This window comes from Oncorhynchus keta, chromosome 25, assembly GCF_023373465.1.
Source record: "Oncorhynchus keta strain PuntledgeMale-10-30-2019 chromosome 25, Oket_V2, whole genome shotgun sequence".
Taxonomy (NCBI): Eukaryota; Metazoa; Chordata; class Actinopteri; order Salmoniformes; family Salmonidae; genus Oncorhynchus; species Oncorhynchus keta.
The window spans coordinates 31,794,856-31,819,664 of record NC_068445.1 but is presented as its reverse complement, the minus strand read 5'-3'; the positions used below and the strand labels follow the sequence as shown (position 1 = coordinate 31,819,664).

The 24,809-nt window shown below is 48.1% G+C and overlaps 2 protein-coding genes and 1 long non-coding RNA gene across 8 annotated transcripts in view; 2 read left to right on the top strand and 1 right to left on the bottom strand.

Moving 5' to 3' along the window:
• Positions 1-7,890, top strand: part of LOC118373265 (inactive carboxypeptidase-like protein X2) — a 39,567-nt gene extending 31,677 nt beyond the window's left edge. For all 6 annotated transcript variants that reach the window (XM_052479115.1, XM_052479114.1, XM_052479113.1 and 3 more), the window contains exons 7-22: positions 1,025-1,102; positions 1,315-1,424; positions 1,576-1,715; positions 1,794-1,878; positions 2,244-2,388; positions 2,457-2,548; positions 2,739-2,862; positions 2,973-3,169; positions 3,467-3,643; positions 3,819-3,991; positions 4,990-5,454; positions 5,559-5,689; positions 5,951-6,090; positions 6,190-6,289; positions 6,507-6,673; positions 6,763-7,890. In XM_052479115.1, coding sequence (XP_052335075.1) covers positions 1,025-1,102; positions 1,315-1,424; positions 1,576-1,715; positions 1,794-1,878; positions 2,244-2,388; positions 2,457-2,548; positions 2,739-2,862; positions 2,973-3,169; positions 3,467-3,643; positions 3,819-3,991; positions 4,990-5,454; positions 5,559-5,689; positions 5,951-6,090; positions 6,190-6,289; positions 6,507-6,673; positions 6,763-7,134 — 2,696 coding nt within the window. In that variant the 3' untranslated portion in view covers positions 7,135-7,890. The remainder of the gene's footprint in view (positions 1-1,024; positions 1,103-1,314; positions 1,425-1,575; positions 1,716-1,793; positions 1,879-2,243; positions 2,389-2,456; positions 2,549-2,738; positions 2,863-2,972; positions 3,170-3,466; positions 3,644-3,818; positions 3,992-4,989; positions 5,455-5,558; positions 5,690-5,950; positions 6,091-6,189; positions 6,290-6,506; positions 6,674-6,762) is intronic.
• pold2 (polymerase (DNA directed), delta 2, regulatory subunit) lies at positions 7,688-23,464 on the bottom strand. Its single transcript, XM_052479116.1, has 11 exons — positions 23,303-23,464; positions 22,720-22,960; positions 22,498-22,619; positions 22,255-22,378; positions 18,534-18,648; positions 17,976-18,174; positions 17,716-17,796; positions 17,438-17,595; positions 17,033-17,160; positions 11,667-11,768; positions 7,688-8,414 (listed from the first exon to the last, which is right to left on the bottom strand). The coding sequence occupies exons 2-11, from the start codon at positions 22,952-22,954 to the stop codon at positions 8,254-8,256; spliced, it is 1,425 nt and encodes a 474-aa protein (XP_052335076.1). The 5' UTR covers positions 22,955-22,960; positions 23,303-23,464; the 3' UTR covers positions 7,688-8,253.
• On the top strand, positions 11,780-13,646 carry LOC127911723 (uncharacterized). The gene is made up of 3 exons (XR_008079104.1): positions 11,780-12,591; positions 13,291-13,448; positions 13,492-13,646. It is a non-coding gene; the product is annotated as an uncharacterized LOC127911723 (long non-coding RNA).
• Positions 23,465-24,809: the final 1,345 nt, after the last annotated feature.

Below are 24,809 nucleotides of genomic sequence, written 5' to 3'. Positions count from 1 at the left end.
TGCGTTTCAGTGTGGGATTAACCAGTAAAGGGATGACAGATATACTGCATTTTCAGTGTTGGATTAACCAGTAAAGGGATGACAGATATACTGCATTTTCAGTGTGGGATTAACCAGTAAAGGGATGACAGATATACTGCATTTTCAGTGTGGGATTAACCAGTAAAGGGATGACAGATATACTGTGTTTTCAGTGTGGGATATCCAGGGTGTGGGATTAACCAGTAAAGGAATGACAAATATACTGTGTTTTCATTGTGGGATATCCAGGGTGTGGGATTAACCAGTAAAGCAATGACAGATATACTGTGTTTTCAGTGTGGGATATCCAGGGTGTGGGATTAACCAGTAAAGGGATGACAGATATACTGTGTTTTCAGTGTGGGATATCCAGGGTGTGGGATTAACCAGTAAAGGAATGACAGATATACTGCGTTTTCAGTGTGGGATATCCAGGGTGTGGGATTAACCAGTAAAGGGATGACAGATATACTGCGTTTTCAGTGTGGGATATCCAGGGAGGGATTAACCAGTAAAGGGATGACAGATATACTGTGTTTTCAGTGTGGGATATCCAGGGTGTGGGATTAACCAGTAAAGGGATGACAGATATACTGTGTTTTCAGTGTGGGATATCCAGGGTGTGGGATTAACCAGTAAAGGAATGACAGATATACTGTGTTTTCAGTGTGGGATATCCAGGGTGTGGGATTAACCAGTAAAGGAATGACAGATATACTGTGTTTTCAGTGTGGGATATCCAGGGTGTGTGATTAACCAGTAAAGGGATGACAGATATACTGTGTTTTCAGTGTGGGATTTCCAGGGTGTGGGATTAACCAGTAAAGGGATGACAGATATACTGAATTTACCTAACTGAAAGGTTGCTTCTTTGGCTCTGGGAAGAAGCAACCTTTAAGTTACTGGCCCAACACTCTTAACGAGCTCATGCACGCACGCACACACACACACAATCGATTACTGGAATGGTAGTTAGTGATTGACTATGGGTGCTCTTTAACAGAGAGAGCTCAGCAGAGGAGGGAGGAGGAAGATAGGGAAAAAGCCAAGAAGAGACCACCCGTATTCAAAGAGCCCAAAAGTAAGTCAACTACTACCATCCAATTACAAAAATACCTTTATCATCTCAATGTCATCTACATATTCACAGTTTTTGTAATCTGACTAGTTTAATACTTCAATTTATTTGAGATAATCGGTTTCCAGAAACCATTAGCATACCTCATGATGTTTTCCAGTGTGGTTAGGAACGTTTGTGAAGTGTGTGTGACAGATGTTTTCCCCTGGTGGCAGAGTGTCCTCCCCTGGGTATGGAGTCTCACAGGATAGAATCAGACCAGCTGCTGGCCTCCTCCATGTCTCACCACCGTTACAGCCAGGGCAGGGCACGGCTCAACATGCAGGTAACCCTCATCCTTAACCCATACACACTAACCCCTCACACATTAACCCTGAGGGTAGCCCCTCACACATTAACCCTGAGGGTAACCCCTCACACATTAAACCTGAGGGTAACCCCTCATCCCCTAATCTCTAAAACGGTATGGTTTTCAGGCTTCAGAGGATGAGGACGACATGCATGGTGGGGCATGGTGTCCTAACCAAGAGGACAACATTCACTGGTTTGAGGTTGACGCTCGCAAAGTAACAGAGTTTACTGGGATCATAACACAAGGACGAGACTCACGCAATGAGTAAGACACAAACACACGTAAGCGCATGTTTTATCTACAGAGATTTAAATAAAATGGTGACTAAACTTTGTGTTCCAGGAGTGACTTTGTGACATCGTACTATGTGCAATTCAGTAATGACAGCAGAGAATGGACAACCATGAATGACGGTTACTCTGACTGGGTGAGTCTGTTAGCCTCACAGCTACACTGTTTCAAATGAGGCTTTTGTCAGCTTTGCTCCCATGCAGGGTTCATTCTTATCCTCTCTTCATGGGGTGTAAATGTTTACTGTGTCTGGCCATTGAGTCCTATATTTCTCTCTCTCTCCATCTCTTACCGCCACTCTCTCTCTTCTCCCTTTACCTCTTACCTCCTCTCTCTCTCTTCTTATCTCTCCCTCTCTCTCTTCCCTTCTCTCTCTCGCCATCTCTTACCGCCACTCTCTCTTCTCTCTTTACCTCTTATCTCCTCTCCCTCTCGCTATCGCTCTTCCTTTCTCTCGCTCTCAATCTCTCTCTTCTCCTCTCTCTCTCTCTCTCTCTCCAGTTGTTCTTTGGTAACTCTGATAAGGACACCCCAGTGCTGAATCAGTTAGCTGAGCCCATACTAGCTCGCTACATCAGAGTCATCCCTCAGAGCTGGAACGGCAGTTGCTGTATGAGGCTGGAGGTGCTGGGATGCCCACTGCCTGGTGAGTCACACACACACACCAACACACTCACACACAAACACTCATGCTGTGTGTTTCTGTCTCCTCAGACCCCACCAGTGCATACCAGAGGTTGCAGAATGAGGTGACTCCAGTCCAGTACCTGGACTTCAGACATCACAACTACTCAGATATGGTCACGGTGAGATGGTGATGACTACCACCTTCATGAACTGGATTCAGGTCTAATGTTACAAATGACTTCCACACGGTCTTGACACTGATGATTGGTTAAAATCAGATGTGTTTGACTGTAACGAAGTCCTGCACAGACTGTAGGTCTCCAGAACCAGGGTTGGTGACCTCTGCTTTCCACTGTGTCTCTACTGTAGCTGATGAAGTCTGTGTCTGAGGAGTGTCCCAACATCACCAGTATGTACAGCCTGGGCCGCAGCTCCAATGGACTAGACATCGTGGCCATGGTGATATCAGGCAACCCCACAGAACATGAGATAGGTGGGAAGAAAAAAATACTGTCTTTTTCACAGAAAGCTCTGTACTTGTGTCCTCTTTAGTGTCCTCTTTAGTATGGAAAGACTATGACGATCTGGGTTTTTCCCCCTTAGGTGAGCCAGAGTTCCGATACACGGCTGGTCTCCATGGAAATGAGGCAACAGGGCGGGAGATGGTTCTTCTTCTGATGCAGTACCTTTGTAAGGAGTACAGAGACGGCAACCCCAGAGTGCGCCGCCTGGTGGAGGGAATGCGTACCCACCTGGTGCCCTCTCTGAATCCTGACGGACAGGAGAAGGCCCTCATAGTGGTTAGTACTGGGCACTATACGTGGTATTACCGGCTGTACCTCCTTTACTCTTCCAGGGTACAAATGTTTTTTTCTTTAAAGAAAAATAAAGTTAGGTGCCAGACAGTTTCTGATTTAGCCAAATTGCTGTAGGCAAGTATTGTTGCATGCAGGAACAGTCTGGCACCCAACTTTATTTTTCCTAAGAGAAGATATTTTAAACAAGACAAGACAATACTAGACACATTCAAGCAAATCGTTCTGTAAGGATATTCTTTCAGGTTCTCTCCATAACATTGTGTCCCATTGCCACCACAGGGTTCAGAGTTGAGTGGTTGGACCACAGGCCACTGGACGGAGGACGGCCATGACATCTTCCACAACTTCCCCGACCTGAACAGTGTTCTGTGGGAGGCAGAGGACAAGGGTATGGTGCCCAAACTGACCCCCAATCACCATGTCAAGATCCCTGCTGACACAGTGGGGGACGACAAGGTGTGTGAAGGGAGGGAGGGGATGGGGAAGAGGAAGGGGCGGAAGAGAGGGGATGAAGACAGGAGAGGAGGGAGAAAATAAATGTAGATGTGTGAAGAGCAGAGTACGAGTAAGTCCTATTTCTCTGTCTATCGCCTCAATATGACAGCTGCTGTTTGTTTTTCTTGTCCTGCAGATAGCTGTGGAGACTCAAGCCATCATCTCGTGGATGGAGAGCCACCCGTTTGTACTGGGGGCCAACTTCCAGGGAGGGGAGAGGGTAGTGGCCTACCCCTACGACAACCACCGCCTAACCAAGGTCGCCAGCACCAGCGAGAGAGACCGGGCACACAGCCGCAAGAAGAGACAGTACGAGGCACTTACTCTCCCTCTCTCGCCTACTCCCACCCTCTTTCTCTCTCTCCCTCTTTCTCTCTCTCCCACTCACTCTCATTCTCTCGCTCTCTCCCACTCACTCTCATTCTCTCGCTCTCTCCCACTCACTCTCTCGCTCTCTCCCACTCACTCTCTCGCTCTCTCCCACTCACTCTCACTCTCTCGCTCTCTCCCACTCACTCTCATTCTCTCGCTCTCTCCCACTCACTCTCATTCTCTCGCTCTCTCCCACTCACTCTCATTCTCTCGCTCTCTCCCACTCACTCTCATTCTCTCGCTCTCTCCCACTCACTCTCATTCTCTCGCTCTCTCCCACTCACTCTCATTCTCTCGCTCTCTCCCACTCACTCTCATTCTCTCGCTCTCTCCCACTCACTCTCATTCTCTCGCTCTCTCCCACTCACTCTCATTCTCTCGCTCTCTCCCACTCACTCTCATTCTCTCGCTCTCTCCCACTCACTCTCACTCTCTCGCTCTCTCCCACTCACTCTCACTCTCTCGCTCTCTCCCACTCACTCTCTCGCTCTCCCACTCACTCTCTCGCTCTCTCCCACTCACTCTCTCGCTCTCTCCCACTCACTCTCTCGCTCTCTCCCACTCACTCTCTCGCTCTCTCTCGCTCTCTCCCACTCACTCTCTCGCTCTCTCCCACTCACTCTCTCGCTCTCTCCCACTCACTCTCTCTCTCGCTCTCTCCCACTCACTCTCATTCTCTCGCTCTCTCCCACTCACTCTCTCGCTCTCTCCCACTCACTCTCTCGCTCTCTCCCACTCACTCTCTCGCTCTCTCCCACTCACTCTCTCGCTCTCTCCCACTCACTCTCATTCTCTCGCTCTCTCCCACTCACTCTCATTCTCTCGCTCTCTCCCACTCACTCTCATTCTCTCGCTCTCTCCCAATATCTCTCTTCCTGCACTCTCTTTATGGCAAACCAAATAAACTATCAACGAAATCTAAATCATTCTTCAAGGTTCGAGGATGAGTATGACAGAGGGGCAGATTGGGATAGAGGCTACGACCGTGAGGAGCCAGAGGATGATGATAGAAACAGGGGATACCAGGAACCAGAAGAAGAGCGTTGGAACAGGGGATACCAGGATCCAGAAGAGGACCGGCGGAACAGGGGATACCAGGAACCAGAAGAGGACCGGCGGAACAGGGGATACCAGGAACCAGAAGAGGAGCGTTGGAACAGGGGATACCAGCAGCCGGAAGAGGACCGGCAGAACAGGGGATACCAGGAACCAGAAGAGGAGCGTTGGAACAGGGGATACCAGCAGCCGGAAGAGGACCGGCAGAACAGGGAGCTGGAGGAGGAGTGGAGGGGGCATGGCTATGGCCACAGAGAAGAGGAAGAAGAGGATGACAGAGGGGGACATCAGGAAGCAGAGCCTGAGGATGAACCCAGGACCACGGCAGACGCCTCCTTTTTCAGGTGTGTAGCCTGAAGGTAACCACAGGTCAACAATCAGAATATCCCACATATCTGACTATCTGAGTGTGTGTGTGTGTGTGTGTGTGTGTGTGTGGGGCCATCAGGTGGTTGGCTATCTCCTACGCCTCCACTCACCTGTCCATGACATACACTGCCCACGGCTCCTGTCACGGCGATGACATCACTGGCGGCGTCGGAATCATCAACCGAGCCAAGTGGAAGCCCATCACAGGAAGTGAGTACACAGTCAAACCGACAACATCCCTTTCCCTTACATTGTTGTCTGCTGTTCAATAAGGAATTTGTTAGTCAACATTACATTCAGTAGTTCAACAAGGTTAAACCGTGTAATGAAACATGAATCAGTCATCAGAGTAAAGTACCCACTTTTGAGGACAATGCCACTCTCTGGTAGCCAATAATTGCTACCTTTGTCTCTCCCTCCCCCCTTTCTCCTTCCCATCTCTCCCTCCCCCCTATCCTCCTCCGTCCTCAGGTATGAATGATTTCAGCTACCTGCACACTAACTGTCTGGAGCTGTCAATGTTCCTGGGCTGTGATAAGTTCCCCCATCAGAGTGAGCTGGTCATTGAGTGGGAGAAGAACAGAGAGGCCATGCTCACCTTCATGGAGCAGGTAATCACACACACACGCACAATTTACCAAACACACCTAGTCATGGAGTGGCTGTATAGTGACCGTGACCCTTTGACCCCTGGTTTTCACTTCACCCAGGTACATCGTGGGATCAGGGGCGTGGTGAAAGACAATGAGGGGAACCCCATCACTAATGCCACAGTGTCTGTAGAGGGGGTCAACCATGATGTCACTACAGGTGGGTACAGTGTCAGCCATACTCCATACTGCCTCCTGCATTACTGCTTAACAAATCAGTGTTGCCATGCACCGCCATATTGGCAGATTCATGAAACCTCAGGTGAGCACTATTGGTAACAGCCTGCTGTCCCTTTGCCCCTGAACAAACCGAAAGCACTCCAGGAGCCTGCTATCCTCACTGAATGTGCAGTCTAACCCCTCTCCTCCCTCCACAGCTGTAACAGGGGACTACTGGCGCTTGTTGAACCCAGGTGAGTACCGTGTGACGGTGCGGGCAGAAGGCTTCACCCCCCTGACCAAGCTGTGTGTGGTGGGCTACGAGCCAGGGGCAACTACCTGCAGCTTTAACCTGGCCAAGTCCAACTGGGACCGCATCAAACAGGTGGGTACTGCTACACCTACAATGAGGTTACCCATTAGCCCTTTGAGAGCCAATGAAGCGCTATATAAATACTATCAATTCATCAACAGATCATGGCCCTGCACGGCAACAAGCCCATCCGCTTGCTCAGCCACGGCAACGGTGGAACACGACGGAACACCGCCTCCAACGGTAACAGCCGTGTGGTGCATAACAATGGCGCTGCCGCCAATGAACCTGAGACGAGTCGCATGCGCCAGCAAAATCGGAGGCTCGGCCGCCTCCGTCGTCTACGACAACAGAAACTGATGAGATCGACAACAACTTTGCCCCCGACAACCACGCCGGTTCCCACGACAACAGAGGCAGAGCCCACCACTGCCTGGTACGACTCGTGGCTCATAGGAGAGGGGCAAACATCAGCGCCAGAAGGTTTCACAGACTCCATCTTGGATTACAACTACGAGATCGACGATTACTAAGGGTAACACCAAGACAGTGTTCCAATACATCCTTTCTCCCCATTTCCTTAAAATAATCAAGGTAGGGAAGGACGAAGTTGAACAGGACCAATTTGTCAGTCAAGCCCAGACTGTTAACTCAATTCCTGGACAATTAAGTGAACCCTTGAAAATCTGAGTGGACTGGATATGTTTAAGCAATATGGCTTAATCTCAAATAGGATAGATTGACTCTCTCCCTCCTATATTACTGAACCCATCCATTCTTTCAGATCTACAAATGGGCCACAAGAAGCGTTTAGGTATATTTACAGACACTCAAAAGGAACAATGATGTTGAATAGTCAGACACACACGCTAATGTCAAGTGTTCTGTATAACTGCTTGAGTAGGTTGTTTGATACAAAGTTCAACACAAATTAAAATGTCAGTACCGATATCTGGGAAGGTCCTTTTACACCAATTCAAGGCCTTCCTAGAGAATGTGCTTCAGAGATCATGTATATGTGCTGGTTGTAAATTACATGTATTTTTACCACCTCCACCCCTGAAGAGTAAAAACAAAGAAGCAAAATGTATTTCTTTGAAAAAAGTGAGGATTTATTTACATTATTTTCACCCATGACAGCAAAACCATAATACCGACAGACATTAAAATGTTAACTTCACAAAATGTTAGTTGAAGGTTGAGAGAACTCGAGAGATTTTCTGAAATGTTCCTCATAACGTAGCTGAGGAAAGTTCTTTTTTCAATGAATAAAGGCTCATTTACGTACAGCATTTGTGTTTTGTTCTTCTTCATGACATCATCTACCGTACTAAAATGGAAACAATGTGTGTTGACAAATACAGGAGTCTGGGCACCGGTACACAAACAAAGCACTTCATTAGACAGTCCGTTCCATCACACACACCTTTCATTAGCAACATGTTTCCTTCTACTCAAACAGTACTGGGATGACTGCACAGCATCATTGATCCTCCATATTTACTATATATATAATGACTGATATCTTTGCTGATCAAGAGAAACCAATGAGACTTCAGCAGACACTTTAAAAACATGTTTGATAGTGTACAACCTGATTCCATTTGAGGACCAGGGGAAGGGGCTGAGGACAAAGATTGTGTGTTGCTCCTTCAGTGGCTGATGTTCATCTCACTCTCCTCATCATCACCAGCAGAGAAGGAAGAGAAGCGGATTGGCTCACACTCCAGAGTCCGGAGGTTGACCAGGCAGGCTGTCTGAGTGCTGCTGAACTCTGGAATAGCCACCAGGAGGACTTCCTGACCTTCAGCACCTAGGGAGGGTGGGGCATGTAACTGGTCATTAGATTACACCCCATGTCACCCATGCAACTACAGTACACCAGTTGCTAAAACATATGTAGATCGCAAAAGATCCCATAAAATGTACACTGAACATTTTGTTAACAGAACAAGTGTTGTTCCCATGTTTCATGAGCTGAAATAAATGATGCCAGAAAATGTTGCATACAAAGCGTTTACGTCCCTGTTAGTGAGCTTTTCTCCTTTACCAAGATAATACATCCATCTGACAGGTGTGGCATATCAAGAAGCTGATTAAATGGCGTGATCATTACACAGGTGCACCTTGTGCTGGGGACAATAAAATACCCCTATAAAATGTGCAGTTGTGTCACACAACACAATGCCACAGATGTCAAGTTTTGAGGGAGCGTGTAATTGGCATTCCGACTGCAGGAATGTCCCCCAGAGCTGTTTCTAATTGATAATTTAATGTTTTTCTCTATCAACCAGCAATCTCCAATGTTTTAGAGAATTTGGCAGTACGTCCAACCGGCCTCACAACCGCAGACCACATGTAACCACACCAGTCCAGGACCTCCACATCCGGCTTCTTCACCTGCGGGAGTGTCTGAGACCAGCCAACCGGACAGCTGATGAAACTGGGTTTGAACAACTGAAGAAATGTTGCACAAACTGTCAGAAACCGCCTCAGGGAAGCTCATCTGCATGCTCGTCGTCCTCAGCAGGGTTTTGACTTGACTACAGTTCAGCGGTGTAACCGACTTCAGTAGGCAAATGCTCACCGTCGATGGTCACTGGCACGCTGGAGAAGTGTGCTCTTCACAGGTGAATCCCGGTTTCAACTGTACCGGGCAGATGGCAGAACAACATGTATGGCGTTGCGTGGGCAAGCGGTTAATGATATCAATGTTGTGAACAGTGTTCCCCATGGTGGTGGTGGGGTTATGGTATGGGCAGACCTAAGCTACGGACAACAATTTCATTTTATTGATGGCAATTTGAATGAAGTTACATAGATACCATGATAAGATCCTGAGGCCCATTGTCGTGCCATTCATCTGCCGCCATCATCTCATGTTTCGCATGATAATGCACAGCCCCATGTCGCAAGGATCTGTACACAATTCCTGGAAACGGAACATTTACCAGTTCCTTTCATGTCCTGCATACTCACCAGACATGTCACCAACTGAGCTTGTTTGGGATGCTCTGGATTGACATGTACAACAGCATGTTCCAGTTCCCGCCAATGTCCAGCAACTTCACACAGCCATTGAAGAGCAGTGGGACATGGGCTGTTGCAGTGACTGTATTACCAGTCATGACCGCAGTAAAATTCCATGTGCCCGTTGAGTCATGGTAATCTCCTTTAAGGCACTCTGGACATGCTTTGGTAGTACCCAACCTGCTAACTACCATCAGGTCTTAATGGCCTGGTACTCAGGACTGTATTGTCCCTCGAACCACACACATCAAAGCAAATGCAATCAAAAATCACATCCAACACTTAGGCCTATCATACTTCTAAAACTCACCTCACTATGATGATCAATTTGAAGAAAAGTTCAACAGGGGGTTGAAACTGTAAAAACATGGTTGCTGTGGATGTTGTTTCAAAGCCTAAACTCAACGAAATGGACAGCGCTTTATAAGGTGATGATTAATGCAAAACACATTCAAGCATACAGTGAGGGAAAAAAGTATTTGATCCCCTGCTGATTTTGTACGTTTGCCCACTGACAAAGAAATGATCAGTCTATCATTTTAATGGGAGGTTTATTTGAATAGTGAGAGACAGAATAACAACAAAAATAATCCAGAAAAACACATGTCAAAAATGTTATAACTTGACTTGCATTTTAATGAGGAAAATAAGTATTTGACCCCCTCTCAACCAGAAAGGTTTCTGTCTCCCAGGTGTCTTTTATACAGGTAACGAGCTGAGATTAGGAGCACACTCTAAAAGGGAGTGCTCCTAATCTCAGCTTGTTACCTGTATAAAAGACACCTGTCCACAGAAGCAATCAATCAGATTCCAAACTCTCCACCATGGCCAAGACCAAACGTCAGCCTCAAAATCTTAATGACTTGGAGAAGATCTGCAAATAGGAGTGGGACAAAAATCCCTCCTGAGATGTGTGCAAACCTAGTGGCCAACTACAAGAAACGTCTGACCTGTTTTGACTGTTTTGCAGAGGGGTCAAATATTTATTTCCCTCATTAAAATACTAATCAATTTATAACATTTTTGACATGTTCGGCCACGGTTCGGCCGCGAAGTGGTAGGCCACACAAGCTTACAGAGCAGGACTGCTGAGTGCAGAAGCGCGTAAAAATAGTCTGTCCTCGGTTGTAACACTCACTACCGAGATCCAAACTGCCTCTGGAAGCAACGTCAGCACGAGAACTGTTCGTCTGGAGCTTCATAAAATGGGTTTCCTTTGCCGAGCAGCCGCACACAAGCCTAAGATCATCCATACGCAATGCCAAGCGTCGGCTGGAGTGGGGTAAAGCTTTCCACCATTAGACTCTGGAGCAGTCAAAATAAGTTTGAGTGATAAATCACACTTAAATCACACACTGGAAGTCCGATGGACTAACCTTGGTTTGGCGGATGCCAAAGTGTAAAAAATAATAATAATATCATAATGTTTCTTTAGACCTGACCAAAATAAATCAAGGATTTATTGTGATGGTGAACATTCAACTAATTTATTCAACTTTATTAAGGCACGCATCAGCAGGCGTGTATGTGTGGAAGCCTGGAGATGCTGAACGTGCTTATCTTAATTCACGGTAAATTACTGTGAGACGGGCAGTCTTTTGCATGACAATAACCAGCTGACAAAATTTGATGACTGCCACAGCCCTAATGTGGGACAACATTTCACAGGCCACAATCAACAGCCTGGTCAACTCTATGTGAAGGCGATGTGTCGTGCTTCATGAGGCAAATGGTGGTCACACCAGGTACTGACTGGGTCGTGGATCAGAAAACCTATCTGTGACCGACAGATGCATATCTGTATTCCCAGTCATTTGAAATCCATAGATTAGGGACTAATTTACTTATTTCAATTGACTGATTTCCTCATATTAACTGTAACTCAGTAAAATCTTTGAAATTGTTGCATGTTGCATTTATATTTTTGTTCAGTGTAGAAAGGACTGGCAACTATCAGTGTGTAATACTGGACCAGCACAGTGCAATGCTCCAATGTGAATAAACAGTCAGGTTTCCAGTAACAGTGGGGACTCACCGGTGATGCGTTTGGCCTGGTAGGAGGGGGCGTTGCCACTGAAGTAGACATGAGGACATTCCTCCAGGATGAAAGGGTCCTTCAGGTAGAATGGATAACACCCTGAGAGAACACCAGATAAGACATGTACCTTAGTCTGCACAACCGGAGAGAATGTGTGTGTGTTCTTACCCAGTGGGTCAGGTATGAGGTGTGTGTGTTCTTACCCAGTGGGTCAGGTATGAGGTGTGTGTGTGTGTTCTTACCCAGTGGGTCAGGTATGAGGTGTGTGTGTGTGTTCTTACCCAGTGGGTCAGGTATGAGGTGTGTGTGTTCTTACCCAGTGGGCCAGGTATGAGGTGTGTGTGTGTGTTCTTACCCAATGGGTCAGGTATGAGGTGTGTGTGTTCTTACCCAGTGGGTCAGGTATGAGGTGTGTGTGTGTGTGTGTTCTTACCCAATGGGTCAGGTATGAGGTGTGTGTGTGTGTGTTCTTATCCAGTGGGTCAGGTATGAGGTGTGTGTGTATGTGTTCTTATCCAGTGGGTCAGGTATGAGGGTGTGTGTGTGTGTGTGTGTGTGTGTGTGTGTGTGTGTGTGTGTGTTCTTATCCAGTGGGTCAGGTATGAGGTGTGTGTGTGTGTTCTTATCCAGTGGGTCAGGTATGAGGTGTGTGTGTGTGTGTTCTTATCCAGTGGGTCATGTATGAGGTGTGTGTGTTCTTACCCAGTGGGTCAGGTATGAGGTGTGTGTGTGTGTTCTTATCCAGTGGGTCAGGTATGAGGTGTGTGTGTGTGTGTTCTTATCCAGTGGGTCAGGTATGAGGTGTGTGTGTGTGTTCTTATCCAGTGGGTCAGGTATGAGGTGTGTGTGTGTGTGTTCTTATCCAGTGGGTCAGGTATGAGGTGTGTGTGTGTGTTCTTATCCAGTGGGTCAGGTATGAGGTGTGTGTGTGTGTTCTTATCCAGTGGGTCAGGTATGAGGTGTTTGTGTGTGTGTGTGTGTTCTTACCCAGTGGGTCAGGTATGAGGTGTGTGTGTGTGTGCTCTTATCCAGTGGGTCAGGTATGAGGTGTGTGTGTGTGTGTGTGTTCTTATCCAGTGGGTCAGGTATGAGGTGTGTGTGTGTGTGTGTTCTTATCCAGTGGGTCAGGTATGAGGTGTGTGTGTGTGTTCTCATCCAGTGGGTCAGGTATGAGGTGTGTGTGTGTGTGTTCTTATCCAGTGGGTCAGGTATGAGGTGTGTGTGTGTGTTCTCATCCAGTGGGTCAGGTATGAGGTGTGTGTGTGTGTGTGTTCTCATCCAGTGGGTCAGGTATGAGGTGTGTGTGTGTGTGTGTGTTCTTATCCAGTGGGTCAGGTATGAGGTGTGTGTGTGTGTTCTTATCCAGTGGGTCAGGTATGAGGTGTGTGTGTGTTCTTATCCAGTGGGTCAGGTATGAGGTGTGTGTGTGTGTGTTCTTATCCAGTGGGTCAGGTATGAGGTGTGTGTGTGTGTGTGTGTGTTCTTATCCAGTGGGTCAGGTATGAGGTGTGTGTGTGTGTTCTTATCCAGTGGGTCAGGTATGAGGTGTGTGTGTGTGTGTTCTTATCCAGTGGGTCAGGTATGAGGTGTGTGTGTTCTTACCCAGTGGGTCAGGTATGAGGTGTGTGTGTGTGTTCTTATCCAGTGGGTCAGGTATGAGGTGTGTGTGTGTGTTCTTATCCAGTGGGTCAGGTATGAGGTGTGTGTGTGTGTTCTTATCCAGTGGGTCAGGTATGAGGTGTGTGTGTGTGTGTTCTTATCCAGTGGGTCAGGTATGAGGTGTGTGTGTGTGTGTGTTCTTATCCAGTGGGTCAGGTATGAGGTGTGTGTGTGTGTTCTTATCCAGTGGGTCAGGTATGAGGTGTGTGTGTGTGTTCTTATCCAGTGGGTCAGGTATGAGGTGTTTGTGTGTGTGTGTGTGTTCTTACCCAGTGGGTCAGGTATGAGGTGTGTGTGTGTGTGCTCTTATCCAGTGGGTCAGGTATGAGTGTGTGTGTGTGTGTGTGTTCTTATCCAGTGGGTCAGGTATGAGGGTGTGTGTGTGTGTGTTCTTATCCAGTGGGTCAGGTATGAGGTGTGTGTGTGTGTTCTCATCCAGTGGGTCAGGTATGAGGTGTGTGTGTGTGTGTTCTTATCCAGTGGGTCAGGTATGAGGTGTGTGTGTGTGTTCTCATCCAGTGGGTCAGGTATGAGGTGTGTGTGTGTGTGTTCTCATCCAGTGGGTCAGGTATGAGGTGTGTGTGTGTGTGTTCTTATCCAGTGGGTCAGGTATGAGGTGTGTGTGTGTGTTCTTATCCAGTGGGTCAGGTATGAGGTGTGTGTGTGTTCTTATCCAGTGGGTCAGGTATGAGGTGTGTGTGTGTGTGTTCTTATCCAGTGGGTCAGGTATGAGGTGTGTGTGTGTGTGTGTGTGTGTGTGTGTGTTCTTATCCAGTGGGTCAGGTATGAGGTGTGTGTGTGTGTGTGTGTTCTTATCCAGTGGGTCAGGTATGAGGTGTGTGTGTGTGTATTCTTATCCAGTGGGTCAGGTATGAGGTGTGTGTGTGTGTGTGTGTTCTTATCCAGTGGGTCAGGTATGAGGTGTGTGTGTGTGTATTCTTATCCAGTGGGTCAGGTATGAGGTGTGTGTGTGTGTATTCTTATCCAGTGGGTCAGGTATGAGGTGTGTGTGTGTGTATTCTTATCCAGTGGGTCAGGTATGAGGTGTGTGTGTTCTTATCCAGTGGGTCAGGTATGAGGTGTGTGTGTGTGTGTATTCTTATCCAGTGGGTCAGGTATGAGGTGTGTGTGTGTGTATTCTTATCCAGTGGGTCAGGTATGAGGTGTGTGTGTGTGTGTGTGTATTCTTATCCAGTGGGTCAGGTATGAGGTGTGTGTGTGTATTCTTATCCAGTGGGTCAGGTCACGCACGAGGTGGCAATGCCCTCTTTGTTTGTATCCCTAATTCTGTCCCACAATCTGCCCCCTCCGTCATGCCCAACCGATTTGTTGTGCTTCATTCATGCAACTCCCCTGCAGGCATCATATGTACTTCAAACACATTTTACCAGTTGAAAATAAACAGAAGGGCAGGGTCAATTTGACCGTTTGGGTTTATACTTTCAAAGTTACCTACTATGAAGAAACTTTTTTCACCGAGCAGCTGGGGGCGAGGTGTGTGTTCATACCCAGTGTGTCAGGTGCAGTAGGGGTGAGATGTGTGTTGATACCCAGTGTGTCAGGTACAGTAGGGGTGAGGTGTGTGTTCATACCCAGTGTCAGGTACAGTAGGGGTGAGGTGTGTGTTCATACCCAGTGTGTCAGGTGCAGTAGGGGTGAGGTGTGTGTTCATACCCAGTGTGTCAGGTACAGTAGGGGTGAGGTGTGTGTTCATACCCAGTGTGTCAGGTACAGTAGGGGTGAGGTGTGTGTTCATACCCAGTGTGTCAGGTACAGTAGGGGTGAGGTGTGTGTTCATACCCAGTGTGTCAGGTACAGTAGGGGTGAGGTGTGTGTTCATACCCAGTGTGTCAGGTACAGTAGGAGTGAGGTGTGTGTTCATACCCAGTGTGTCAGGTGCAGTAGGAGTGAGGTGTGTGTTCATACCCAGTGTCAGGTGCAGTAGGGGTGAGGTGTGTGTTCATACCCAGTGTCAGGTACAGTAGGAGTGAGGTGTGTGTTCATACCCAGTGTGTCAGGTGCAGTAGGAGTGAGGTGTGTGTTCATACCCAGTGTCAGGTGCAGTAGGGGTGAGGTGTGTGTTCATACCCAGTGTCAGGTACAGTAGGAGTGAGGTGTGTGTTCATACCCAGTGTCAGGTACAGTAGGGGTGAGGTGTGTGTTCATACCCAGTGTATCAGGTGCAGTAGGGGCGAGGTGTGTGTTCATACCCAGTGTGTCAGGTGCAGTAGGGGCGAGGTGTGTGTTCATACCCAGTGTGTCAGGTACAGTAGGGGTGAGGTGTGTGTTCATACCCAGTGTATCAGGTACAGTAGGGGTGAGGTGTGTGTTCATACCCAGTGTGTCAGGTGCAGTAGGGGTGAGGTGTGTGTTCATACCCAGTGTGTCAGGTACAGTAGGGGTGAGGTGTGTGTTCATACCCAGTGTGTCAGGTGCAGTAGGGGTGAGGTGTGTGTTCATACCCAGTGTGTCAGGTACAGTAGGGGTGAGGTGTGTGTTCATACCCAGTGTGTCAGGTACAGTAGGGTGTGTGTTCATACCCAGTGTGTCAGGTACAGTAGGGGTGAGGTGTGTGTTCATACCCAGTGTGTCAGGTGCAGTAGGGGTGAGGTCTGTGTTCATACCCAGTGTCAGGTACAGTAGGAGTGAGGTGTGTGTTCATACCCAGTGTCAGGTACAGTAGGAGTGAGGTGTGTGTTCATACCCAGTGTATCAGGTGCAGTAGGGGCGAGGTCTGTGTTCATACCCAGTGTCAGGTACAGTAGGAGTGAGGTGTGTGTTCATACCCAGTGTCAGGTACAGTAGGAGTGAGGTGTGTGTTCATACCCAGTGTGTCAGGTGCAGTAGGGGTGAGGTGTGTGTTCATACCCAGTGTGTCAGGTGCAGTAGGGGCGAGGTGTGTGTTCATACCCAGTGTGTCAGGTGCAGTAGGGGCAAGGTGTGTGTTCATACCCAGTGTATCAGGTGCAGTAGGAGTGAGGTGTGTGTTCATACCCAGTGTGTCAGGTACAGTAGGGGTGAGGTGTGTGTTCATACCCAGTGTCAGGTACAGTAGGGGTGAGGTGTGTGTTCATACCCAGTGTATCAGGTGCAGTAGGGGTGAGGTGTGTGTTCATACCCAGTGTGTCAGGTACAGTAGGAGTGAGGTGTGTGTTCATACCCAGTGTCAGGTACAGTAGGGGTGAGGTGTGTGTTCATACCCAGTGTATCAGGTGCAGTAGGGGTGAGGTGTGTGTTCATACCCAGTGTGTCAGGTACAGTAGGAGTGAGGTGTGTGTTCATACCCAGTGTATCAGGTGCAGTAGGGGCGAGGTGTGTGTTCATACCCAGTGTGTCAGGTACAGTAGGGGTGAGGTGTGTGTTCATACCCAGTGTGTCAGGTACAGTAGGAGTGAGGTGTGTGTTCATACCCAGTGTATCAGGTGCAGTAGGGGCGAGGTGTGTCTTCATACCCAGTGTGTCAGGTGCAGTAGGTGTGAGATGTGTGTTCATACCCAGTGTGTCAGGTGCAGTAGGGGTGAGGTGTGTGTTCATACCCAGTGTATCAGATGCAGTAGGGGTGAGGTGTGTGTTCATACCCAGTGTGTCAGGTGCAGTAGGGGCGAGGTGTGTGTTCATACCCAGTGTGTCAGGTGCAGTAGGGGCGAGGTGTGTGTTCATACCCAGTGTGTCAGGTGCAGTAGGGGCGAGGTGTGTGTTCATACCCAGTGTGTCAGGTGCAGTAGGGGCGAGGTGTCTAAGCCTCAGTGTATTCTCCAGTATCTCCAGGTGACTGTCCATGCTGCTGTACTTCTGGATGTCTTTCACATTCTGCCCTGACGTCCCCAGGATCCTGGCACACAGGGAAGACCTTTGCATTGGCTCCTTACAGACAACTTCACATGACATACACAACCCAACTTACACCTAGCTAGCACATATCTGTAGTAGAAAGGGCATCAGAAAATACATTAGCTTGCTTAATGCAAAAGGTTATGGCAATAAAAAAATCCCATTTGAAAACAGTGACCACATTACTCTTCCACAGAGAATGCTTTGTGAAGTTGGTCAAAACAAACAAAATGTTTCCAAGCCCTAAGTCCAGAAGCCCCAGGGTTGTTGAGACTCACCTCACCCCGTCCAGGGTGGCCTGGTGTGGGTTGGAGGCCAACTGCAGGGTGGGGTAGGAGGAGGAGAGGGGGAACATACAGTGGTGTAGGGGCTGCTGGGGCAGGGTATAGTTAGTAGGATCATACTGGCCCGGCATCACATCCACTGGAACTGACGACTAGGAGAGGAGGACACACTTCAGATAACTGAATGAATGGCACATTCTATGGCAAACTAGATAAATACTGCCCAGGCTGTGACATCCCTGGTGTAGGTGGTAGGAATCTCTGGAACTCACCACCAGCTGCATCAGCATCTCATCCAGCAGACGCATGGCATCCACAGTGCCTGCCTGGGTTTTCTTAGTCAAGTATTTAGCCTGGAGGGACAATACACAGTTAGGAAAACATTGCACGCACGCACCCGCACACACTGGACAGTTCAAAATCAAGTCAAGACAATTCTACTATAATGATTTGATAAGTGTAAGCTACGGTAATAGCTCACTTTCTCATCAACTGAAATGAATGGATGTCACAGCTAAATAAGTCCCCTCACCTTGGTGGATGCGTCCTTGTCCTGTGTGCTTTGGCTCAGAAGGTTCCCGGCCAGTAGAACCCTGGAGATTGTTGATGCACCACTCTGCTCCCCCTGGTCACCTAGGTGACCCGTTACCATGTCAACAAGCAGCTGTAAAGCCAGCATACTGTCTGCATGTCTACCGCCCAGACCCAAACCTGACAACAGCAGCACAAACCTACACACAACATAATATATTAGTTTAGTGTTGTCACAATACCACATTTTCCATGGCAAAATAGAAAAAGCAGACTCTACGCTTTGGTCCTTTAAAACCTACTTTTGTTAAATATTGTGTGCTATAGTTTGTAAAATAAACAAATGGGTGACTCTGGGTGACAACACAAGGCTGTTTAATCCAACATTAAGACTGTTTTCCTCTAGAATTTAGGTCCGCTTCCTGTTTAGTTTCCTTTGCAGTGTTGTGATACTGGTACACTTCTAAAGTTTGACAGTTCACAAGGTTAGGTATGGTGTGTGTGTGTGTGTGTGTGTGTGTGTGTGTGTGTGTGTGTGTGTGTGTGTGTGTGTGTGTACCTGTCTGAGCTGAGAGTGGTTCTGGGGGCCTGCGGGGGGAGGTCAGCAGTACAGAAATCATCCACTGTGAATTTCCCATCATTCTTTTCTGCACCATAAATAGCAATAACACTACCTAAGAGTGAGAAAGGAGAGCGAGAAACATAAATAATAAAAACAACAAAACAAAGGAGGCGGTCATAATTACTACATGAGAACTGAGACAAACTTGTGGCGAAATCTGCTCGGAGCCTCCACCGTGCGCTGCCACTTTAAGAGCGCATGAGCAGTAAGGAAGGAGGAAATAAAGAGAGCTCGTTCAGCTCTTTGGGGAGGAACTCTTGGGTGGCGCGACAGTTTGATTGTGTGTGTTGTAGAAGTTTTGTTTGTTTTCAGCGTATTGTAGTTTATAAAGTATTTAACTCAATCATCGGTGTGATCGCTTTAGATCGTGGTTGTTCCTGTTTGGGTGCCAATTCTGTAGCGGTATTTATTAGAGAGGGGTAAAAAAAGATTTTGTTCAGGCGCCAGGCAGGTATTAACCATGCAGAAAGGAAAAGAGTAGAATAGAGAGACTACCACTACCAGACCCACACACATCAGCAGAAGAGACTGCCTAGAGTGTAGCCTGTTTACCAGATAGCCAGTGGAGAGAAAAGAGAATACACACCATATAAAACCCACATCACATTTATGTTTGGTAGAGGGTAGGCATTGATTCTGTGTGGACTACAGGAAGCCGAATGCCATAACAGAAAGCGATGCCTACCCTCTACCAAACATAAATGACATACTGGAATCTCTGGCAGGAGCATCCATCTTTAGTAATCTGGATCTGAACAGTGGCTATTGGCAGATGTCAATGGATCCCGCTAGTCAGGACAAGACTGCCTTTGTCACCCCTGCTGGTTTGTACTCCTTCAAAGTCATGCCTTTTGGTTTGAAGAATGCTCCAGCAACCTTCCAACGGTTGATGGAGACTGTCCTGGGAGATCTGAGGGGTAGAAATTGTGTTGTGTATCTGGATGACATCATAATCTACTCCTCCTCTGTTGCGGATCATCTGCAAGACATTCAGTCCGTCTTCGACAGACTAAAGGCTGCAGGTTTGACCTTGAACTTGAAGAAGTGTCGTTTCTGTCTGCCAGAACTCAAGTTCCTTGGTCATGTGGTTAATGCTGAAGGTATCCATGCAGATCCAGCCAAAGTTGCAGCCGTGCAGGAATTCCCAATTCCCACATCCCTCAAGGCTGTTCAGCGGTTTCTGGGTATGGCTGGATGGTACCACAGTTTTGTGCCTGATTTTTCAAAGGTAGCTGAACCCCTCAACCACCTTAAGAAGAAAGGTGTGAAATTCCAATGGACCCCTGCATGCCAAGGTGCATTTGAAGCACTCAAAAACAGTCTAATTACGCCTCCAGTGCTTGGACATCCTAACCTGAATGCTCATTTCATTGTGTACACGGATGCAAGTCAAACAGGACTTGGAGCAGCCTTGGCTCAACAAACAGGACTTGGAACAGAAGAAGTTCTTGCCTATGCAAGTCGCACCCTTAATTCAGCCGAGAGGAATTATTCAACGACTGAAAGGGAGTGCCTCGCTGTGGTCTGGGCTTTGGAGAAATGGAGCTACTACTTGGAGGCAAAGATCTTCACCGTTGTCACAGACCATGCTTCTCTGCAGTGGGTTCTGGCATCAGGCAAGACCAACAGCCGTCTTATTCGCTGGTCTATCAGACTGCAGAAGTTTGACTTCATCATTGAGTATCGCAAAGGAAAACTGAATGTTGTACCAGATGCCCTTTCTCGGATTACAGACTGCCAATGTTTGTCCTCCCTTGTGCAGTACTTATACTACCGCTAAATGTCTGGATGATTCCTTTCCTCTGGATGATGAGAGTGTATGGAGAGCACAGCAGAAGGATGCTGCCATCATGGCGATCCACAAGAGCTCTGTACCTACTGGGGTGTAATTGCCAAGTTGACCACAGCCTATCATCCTCAGACCAACCTGACCGAGAGGGTAAACCGAACCCTGAAGGGGATGATTGCTTCATTCGTGGAGGATCAGCACACAAGGTGGGATCAGCATCTCCCTGAATTTCGCTTTGCACTGAACTCTGCCGTGCAGGAGACTTCTGGGGTCACTCCCGCCGAACTCCACTTGGGAAAAGGTCCGATGGACAGGATCTTGCAAAGTTCGAATGTTTCACCTGACTGCCCAGCGTTTGATGCCGTACAACACCACCACACCTTGCTAGCCAGAGTGGAGGCCAGCAAAACCAAAGCCAAACAACGACAGCTGAGAAACTATGACAAACATAGACGAGACGTGTGTTTTCCACCCCAGTCTCGTGTCTGGGTACGTTCACATCATCTGTCAAAGGCATCTAAGAAGTTCACTGCCAAGCTCGCTTCCAGATGGAAAGGTCCATACCATGTAGTGCAGCAGTTGGGACCAGTGAACTACTTGGTCTGTTTGGAGGACACTGGGGAAGATGTCAGGACAGTGCATGTTGTTGACCTAAAGCCCTGCTACCCTACGGCAGAAGAGCTGGATCGCAGGCAAAAGCAACACCTGCAGGACCTCTTCGTGGAGGACTCTGATGAGGAGGACTTCCCTGGTTTTGTGTAGCAGGAACATGAACCTGTCAAAGCCTGCATCCTCTCTGTTTCTACAGGCATTGTTTTTTCATGGGGGGAGGAGTGTGGCGAAATCTGCTCGGAGCCTTCACCGTGCGCTGCCACTTTAAGAGCGCATGAGCAGTAAGGAAGGAGGAAATAAAGAGAGCTCGTTCAGCTCTTTGGGGAGGAACTCTTGGGTGGCGCGACAGTTTGATTGTGTGTGCTGTAGAAGTTTTGTTTGTTTTCAGCGTATTGTAGTTTATAAAGTATTTAACTCAATCATCGGTGTGATCGCTTTAGATCGTGGTTGTTTTTGTTTGGGAACGCGCCCGTTATGGATCGCATGGATTAGTAGCAACATTGTTGCAAAGCTTTAACAAACAAACCATCGGACAGTCAGACACCGGCAGGCCTGAAGACCACAGCTAAGATGTATTTTTCTCTCTTTCTCTTCCCTCTCATTCCAGTGCTTTACCCTGCAACAGACTCTCTATTTTTTAAATGCACTTCCCATTGAAGTTCATTAGAGCTGGACTATTATTTCCCTGCCAGAAGTATTTGGATGGACATTTTAGTAGGTTACTTGCAAGTTGTATATTATGTGAACTGTATTGAGGTGGGGTGTACTAATGACATGTGGCCGAGAAGACTGTGGGCATTTTTAAGGCCTTTGTGTCGATGAACACCCCCCACATTCATACCCTCTGCAATCATCCACTAGAAAATAATACAGATTATTGCAAATCCTATGTTGATGACTGGGTTCGTTCTTGTATGAAGTTGCTGTTGAATTGCTCTGCCATCATTAGTATTAGTGTTATTGTATGAGGTATTCTTGTTTGGGTTACCCCTGTGCTGTGATGTGTGTTTTATATGGTGTGTATTCTCTTTTCTCTCCACTGGCTATCTGGTAAACAGGCTACACTCTAGGCAGTCTCTTCTGCTGATGTGTGTGGGTCTGGTAGTGGTAGTCTCTCTATTCTACTCTTTTCCTTTCGGCATGGTTAATACCTGCCTGGCGCCCGAACAAAATCTTTCTTTACCCCCATCTAATAAATACCGCTACAAGCTTGTCTATCCTGATACACTAGGTAGAAGGTACAGAGGAGACAGAAACCTGTGACAAACTTGTCCACATCAATATTGCCCTCTAGTTTGATCCTCTGCAGCTCGTCCTCCAGTATCAACTCATCTGATTCGCTGATGTACCTTGTGCGCGGAGGCTGGGGCAGCAGATTGTGCTAAGAGAGAGAGAGATGTAGTTGAAGAGTAACTACCAGAACCAGTATACAGACTTTGGCAAACGATCCTGTTTGTTTCATGACAATCAACGTCTGATTTTATGTTAGCAACTTCTTACTTCCTCACTGATTTCCTTCAGAATGGATGGCTGCAGTTCCATGTGCTTGAACAGGGTCCCCACAATGCAACACTGCTCACCCATCTGCAGATCACACAACTTCCTGATCCGTACATCTGCACCTGACAGGGAGGGAGTCAGGACAGAGTTAACTCTCAGCAAGGTATTGGTGTATGAACTGTTGCAGCAAATTGGAGAGCTAGGTGTCAACCCTGCACTTACCCCATTTCTGCTGGGCCCTCTCCGTGAGCAGGGGGCTCATCTGCATGAGTCGTGTGGCGTAAATGTGCGCATACTGGCGGTTGAAGCTGCGCTCCCCCAGCTTGAAACGCTCAGAGCAGGGTGAGTATGCCGGCTTGACCCTGTCAAACACGGAGGGCTCCTGGTCCTCTGAGCCAGGACGACACAACAGAAGAGAACAGGAACCCTCCTGAGGGGCGCTTACCTCAGAGAACATGGCTGCCTGGGGAGACAGTTATTAAGTTAAACACATGATATGGGATCTTGCATTGCAGCTGTAATGAACACGGTATCCTTGCTAGTTTAGGTAATTTGAACAGTGCTTAAACACAGTCCATATGCCATCTCCACTACTGCTAGCTAAACCTCAACTCAGCTCATAAATAGTTACAATGATTGTAACGTGGTCTGCAAATGTGAGTGTGGTTATTAACGTTAGCTCGCTAATAATTTAGCTTCCGTTAGTTAGCTACCTAAGCTAGCTGCTAACGTCTTGTTGTCAACAAAAGCAGTGTCCTGCGAAAACAGAAAAACGTCAATGCGTTAAATAAAGTATTTACATTACCTTTATTGGCCTTTTACTCGTGACAAAAATGCGATTTTGTTGAAATGCACGTTTACTTTTGGAGAGGAGTTTGTTCTTTCAAAAGAGCATAGCTTACTTAGATATCTCCCGCGAAATTGGACTGTTACCCGGCGCGTACGTCGACGTTGCACAACATCTTACGTAACAGACAAAACAGTCAGACATGTTTGTAAGGTCAAAACGGAGTTTTGAGTTCTTGGACGTCTTAAACCAGGGTTCTCCAACCCTGTTCCTAGAGAACTACCATCCTGTAGGTGTTCACTCCAACCCTGTTCCTGGAGAGCTACTGTCCTGTAAGTGTTCACTCCAACCCTGTTCCTGTAGACCTCGGGTGGTGTAGGTGTCCTGGAGGGCAGGTAGTTTGCCCCCGGTGATGCGTAGTGCAGACCGCACCACTTGCTGGAGAGCGTTGCGTTTGAGGGCGGTGCAGTTGCTGTACCAGGCTGTGACACAGCACGGCAGGATGCTCTTGATTGTGCATTTGCATCTACTGAACAACGCTCTGTTTAATATCATCTGCCAGCTGATGTTTGGGAGCTGTTTTGACTATAGCGACCCCAGCTTCCAGGCCCTGTTGAGCTACCTGTCTGAGGCCATGCTGATAGAGGAATCCCTATAGACCCAGGTAAGTCACCAGCAGGAGGACACCAGCAGGAGGACACCAGCAGTACAAACCCACTGAAGCTCCATGGTTAATCCCTGTAGCTGTATGAGACAATCCCTGGCGTGATGAAGCACTTCCAAGGACCTCACAATGCCGTCTTCAGCCACTACCAGGCCATGGAAGCCTTCATCAGGGAGGAGGTGGAGGGACACAGGCAGGACCTGGACCCCAGGCACCTTCCTCAGAGACATAGAATGTAAGCGGCTCTTTCTGTTACTCTGACGTTATTTACCCCCAATGAGTTTTGAAAATGTTAATTTGTGATTGATGAACCCCTCCCCTGACAGCACAGGGTTTGACCTGGCCAACCTGAGACCACCTCCACCACCCTGCTATGAGACCTGCTCTGAGACCACCTCCACATCCCTGCTCTGAGACCTGCTCTGAGATCACCTCCCTGCTCTGAGACCACCTCCACCTCCCTGCTCTGAGACCACCCTCACCTCCCTGCTCTGAGACCACCTCCCTGCTCTGAGACCACCTCCACCTCCCTGTTCTGAGACCACCTCCCTGCTCTGAGACCGCCCTGCTCTGAGACCACCTCCACCTCCCTGTTCTGAGACCACCTCCCTGCTCTGAGACCGCCCTGCTCTGAGACCACCTCCACCGCCCTGCTCTGAGACCACCTCCACCACCCTGCTCTGAGACCACCTCCACCACCCTGCTCTGAGACCACCTCCACCGCCCTGCTCTGAGACCACCTCCACCGCCCTGCTCTGAGACCACCTCCACCACCCTGCTCTGAGACCACCTCCACCACCCTGCTCTGAGACCACCTCCACCGCCCTGCTCTGAGACCACCTCCACCGCCCTGCTCTGAGA

What these genes read in the sequence shown, in the direction of transcription:
- pold2 (XM_052479116.1), bottom strand. Translation starts at nt 22,954, where the DNA reads ATGTTCTCTGAGGTAAGCGCCCCTCAGGAGGGTTCCTGTTCTCTTCTG. An exon ending in AGATGCTGATGCAGCTGGTG is followed by an intron (nt 17,596 to 17,715) that starts GTGAGTTCCAGA and finishes CTCCTCTCCTAG; the next exon opens with TCGTCAGTTCCAGTGGATGT. An exon ending in GCCACCCTGGACGGGGTGAG is followed by an intron (nt 17,161 to 17,437) that starts GTGAGTCTCAAC and finishes CCTGTGTGCCAG; the next exon opens with GATCCTGGGGACGTCAGGGC.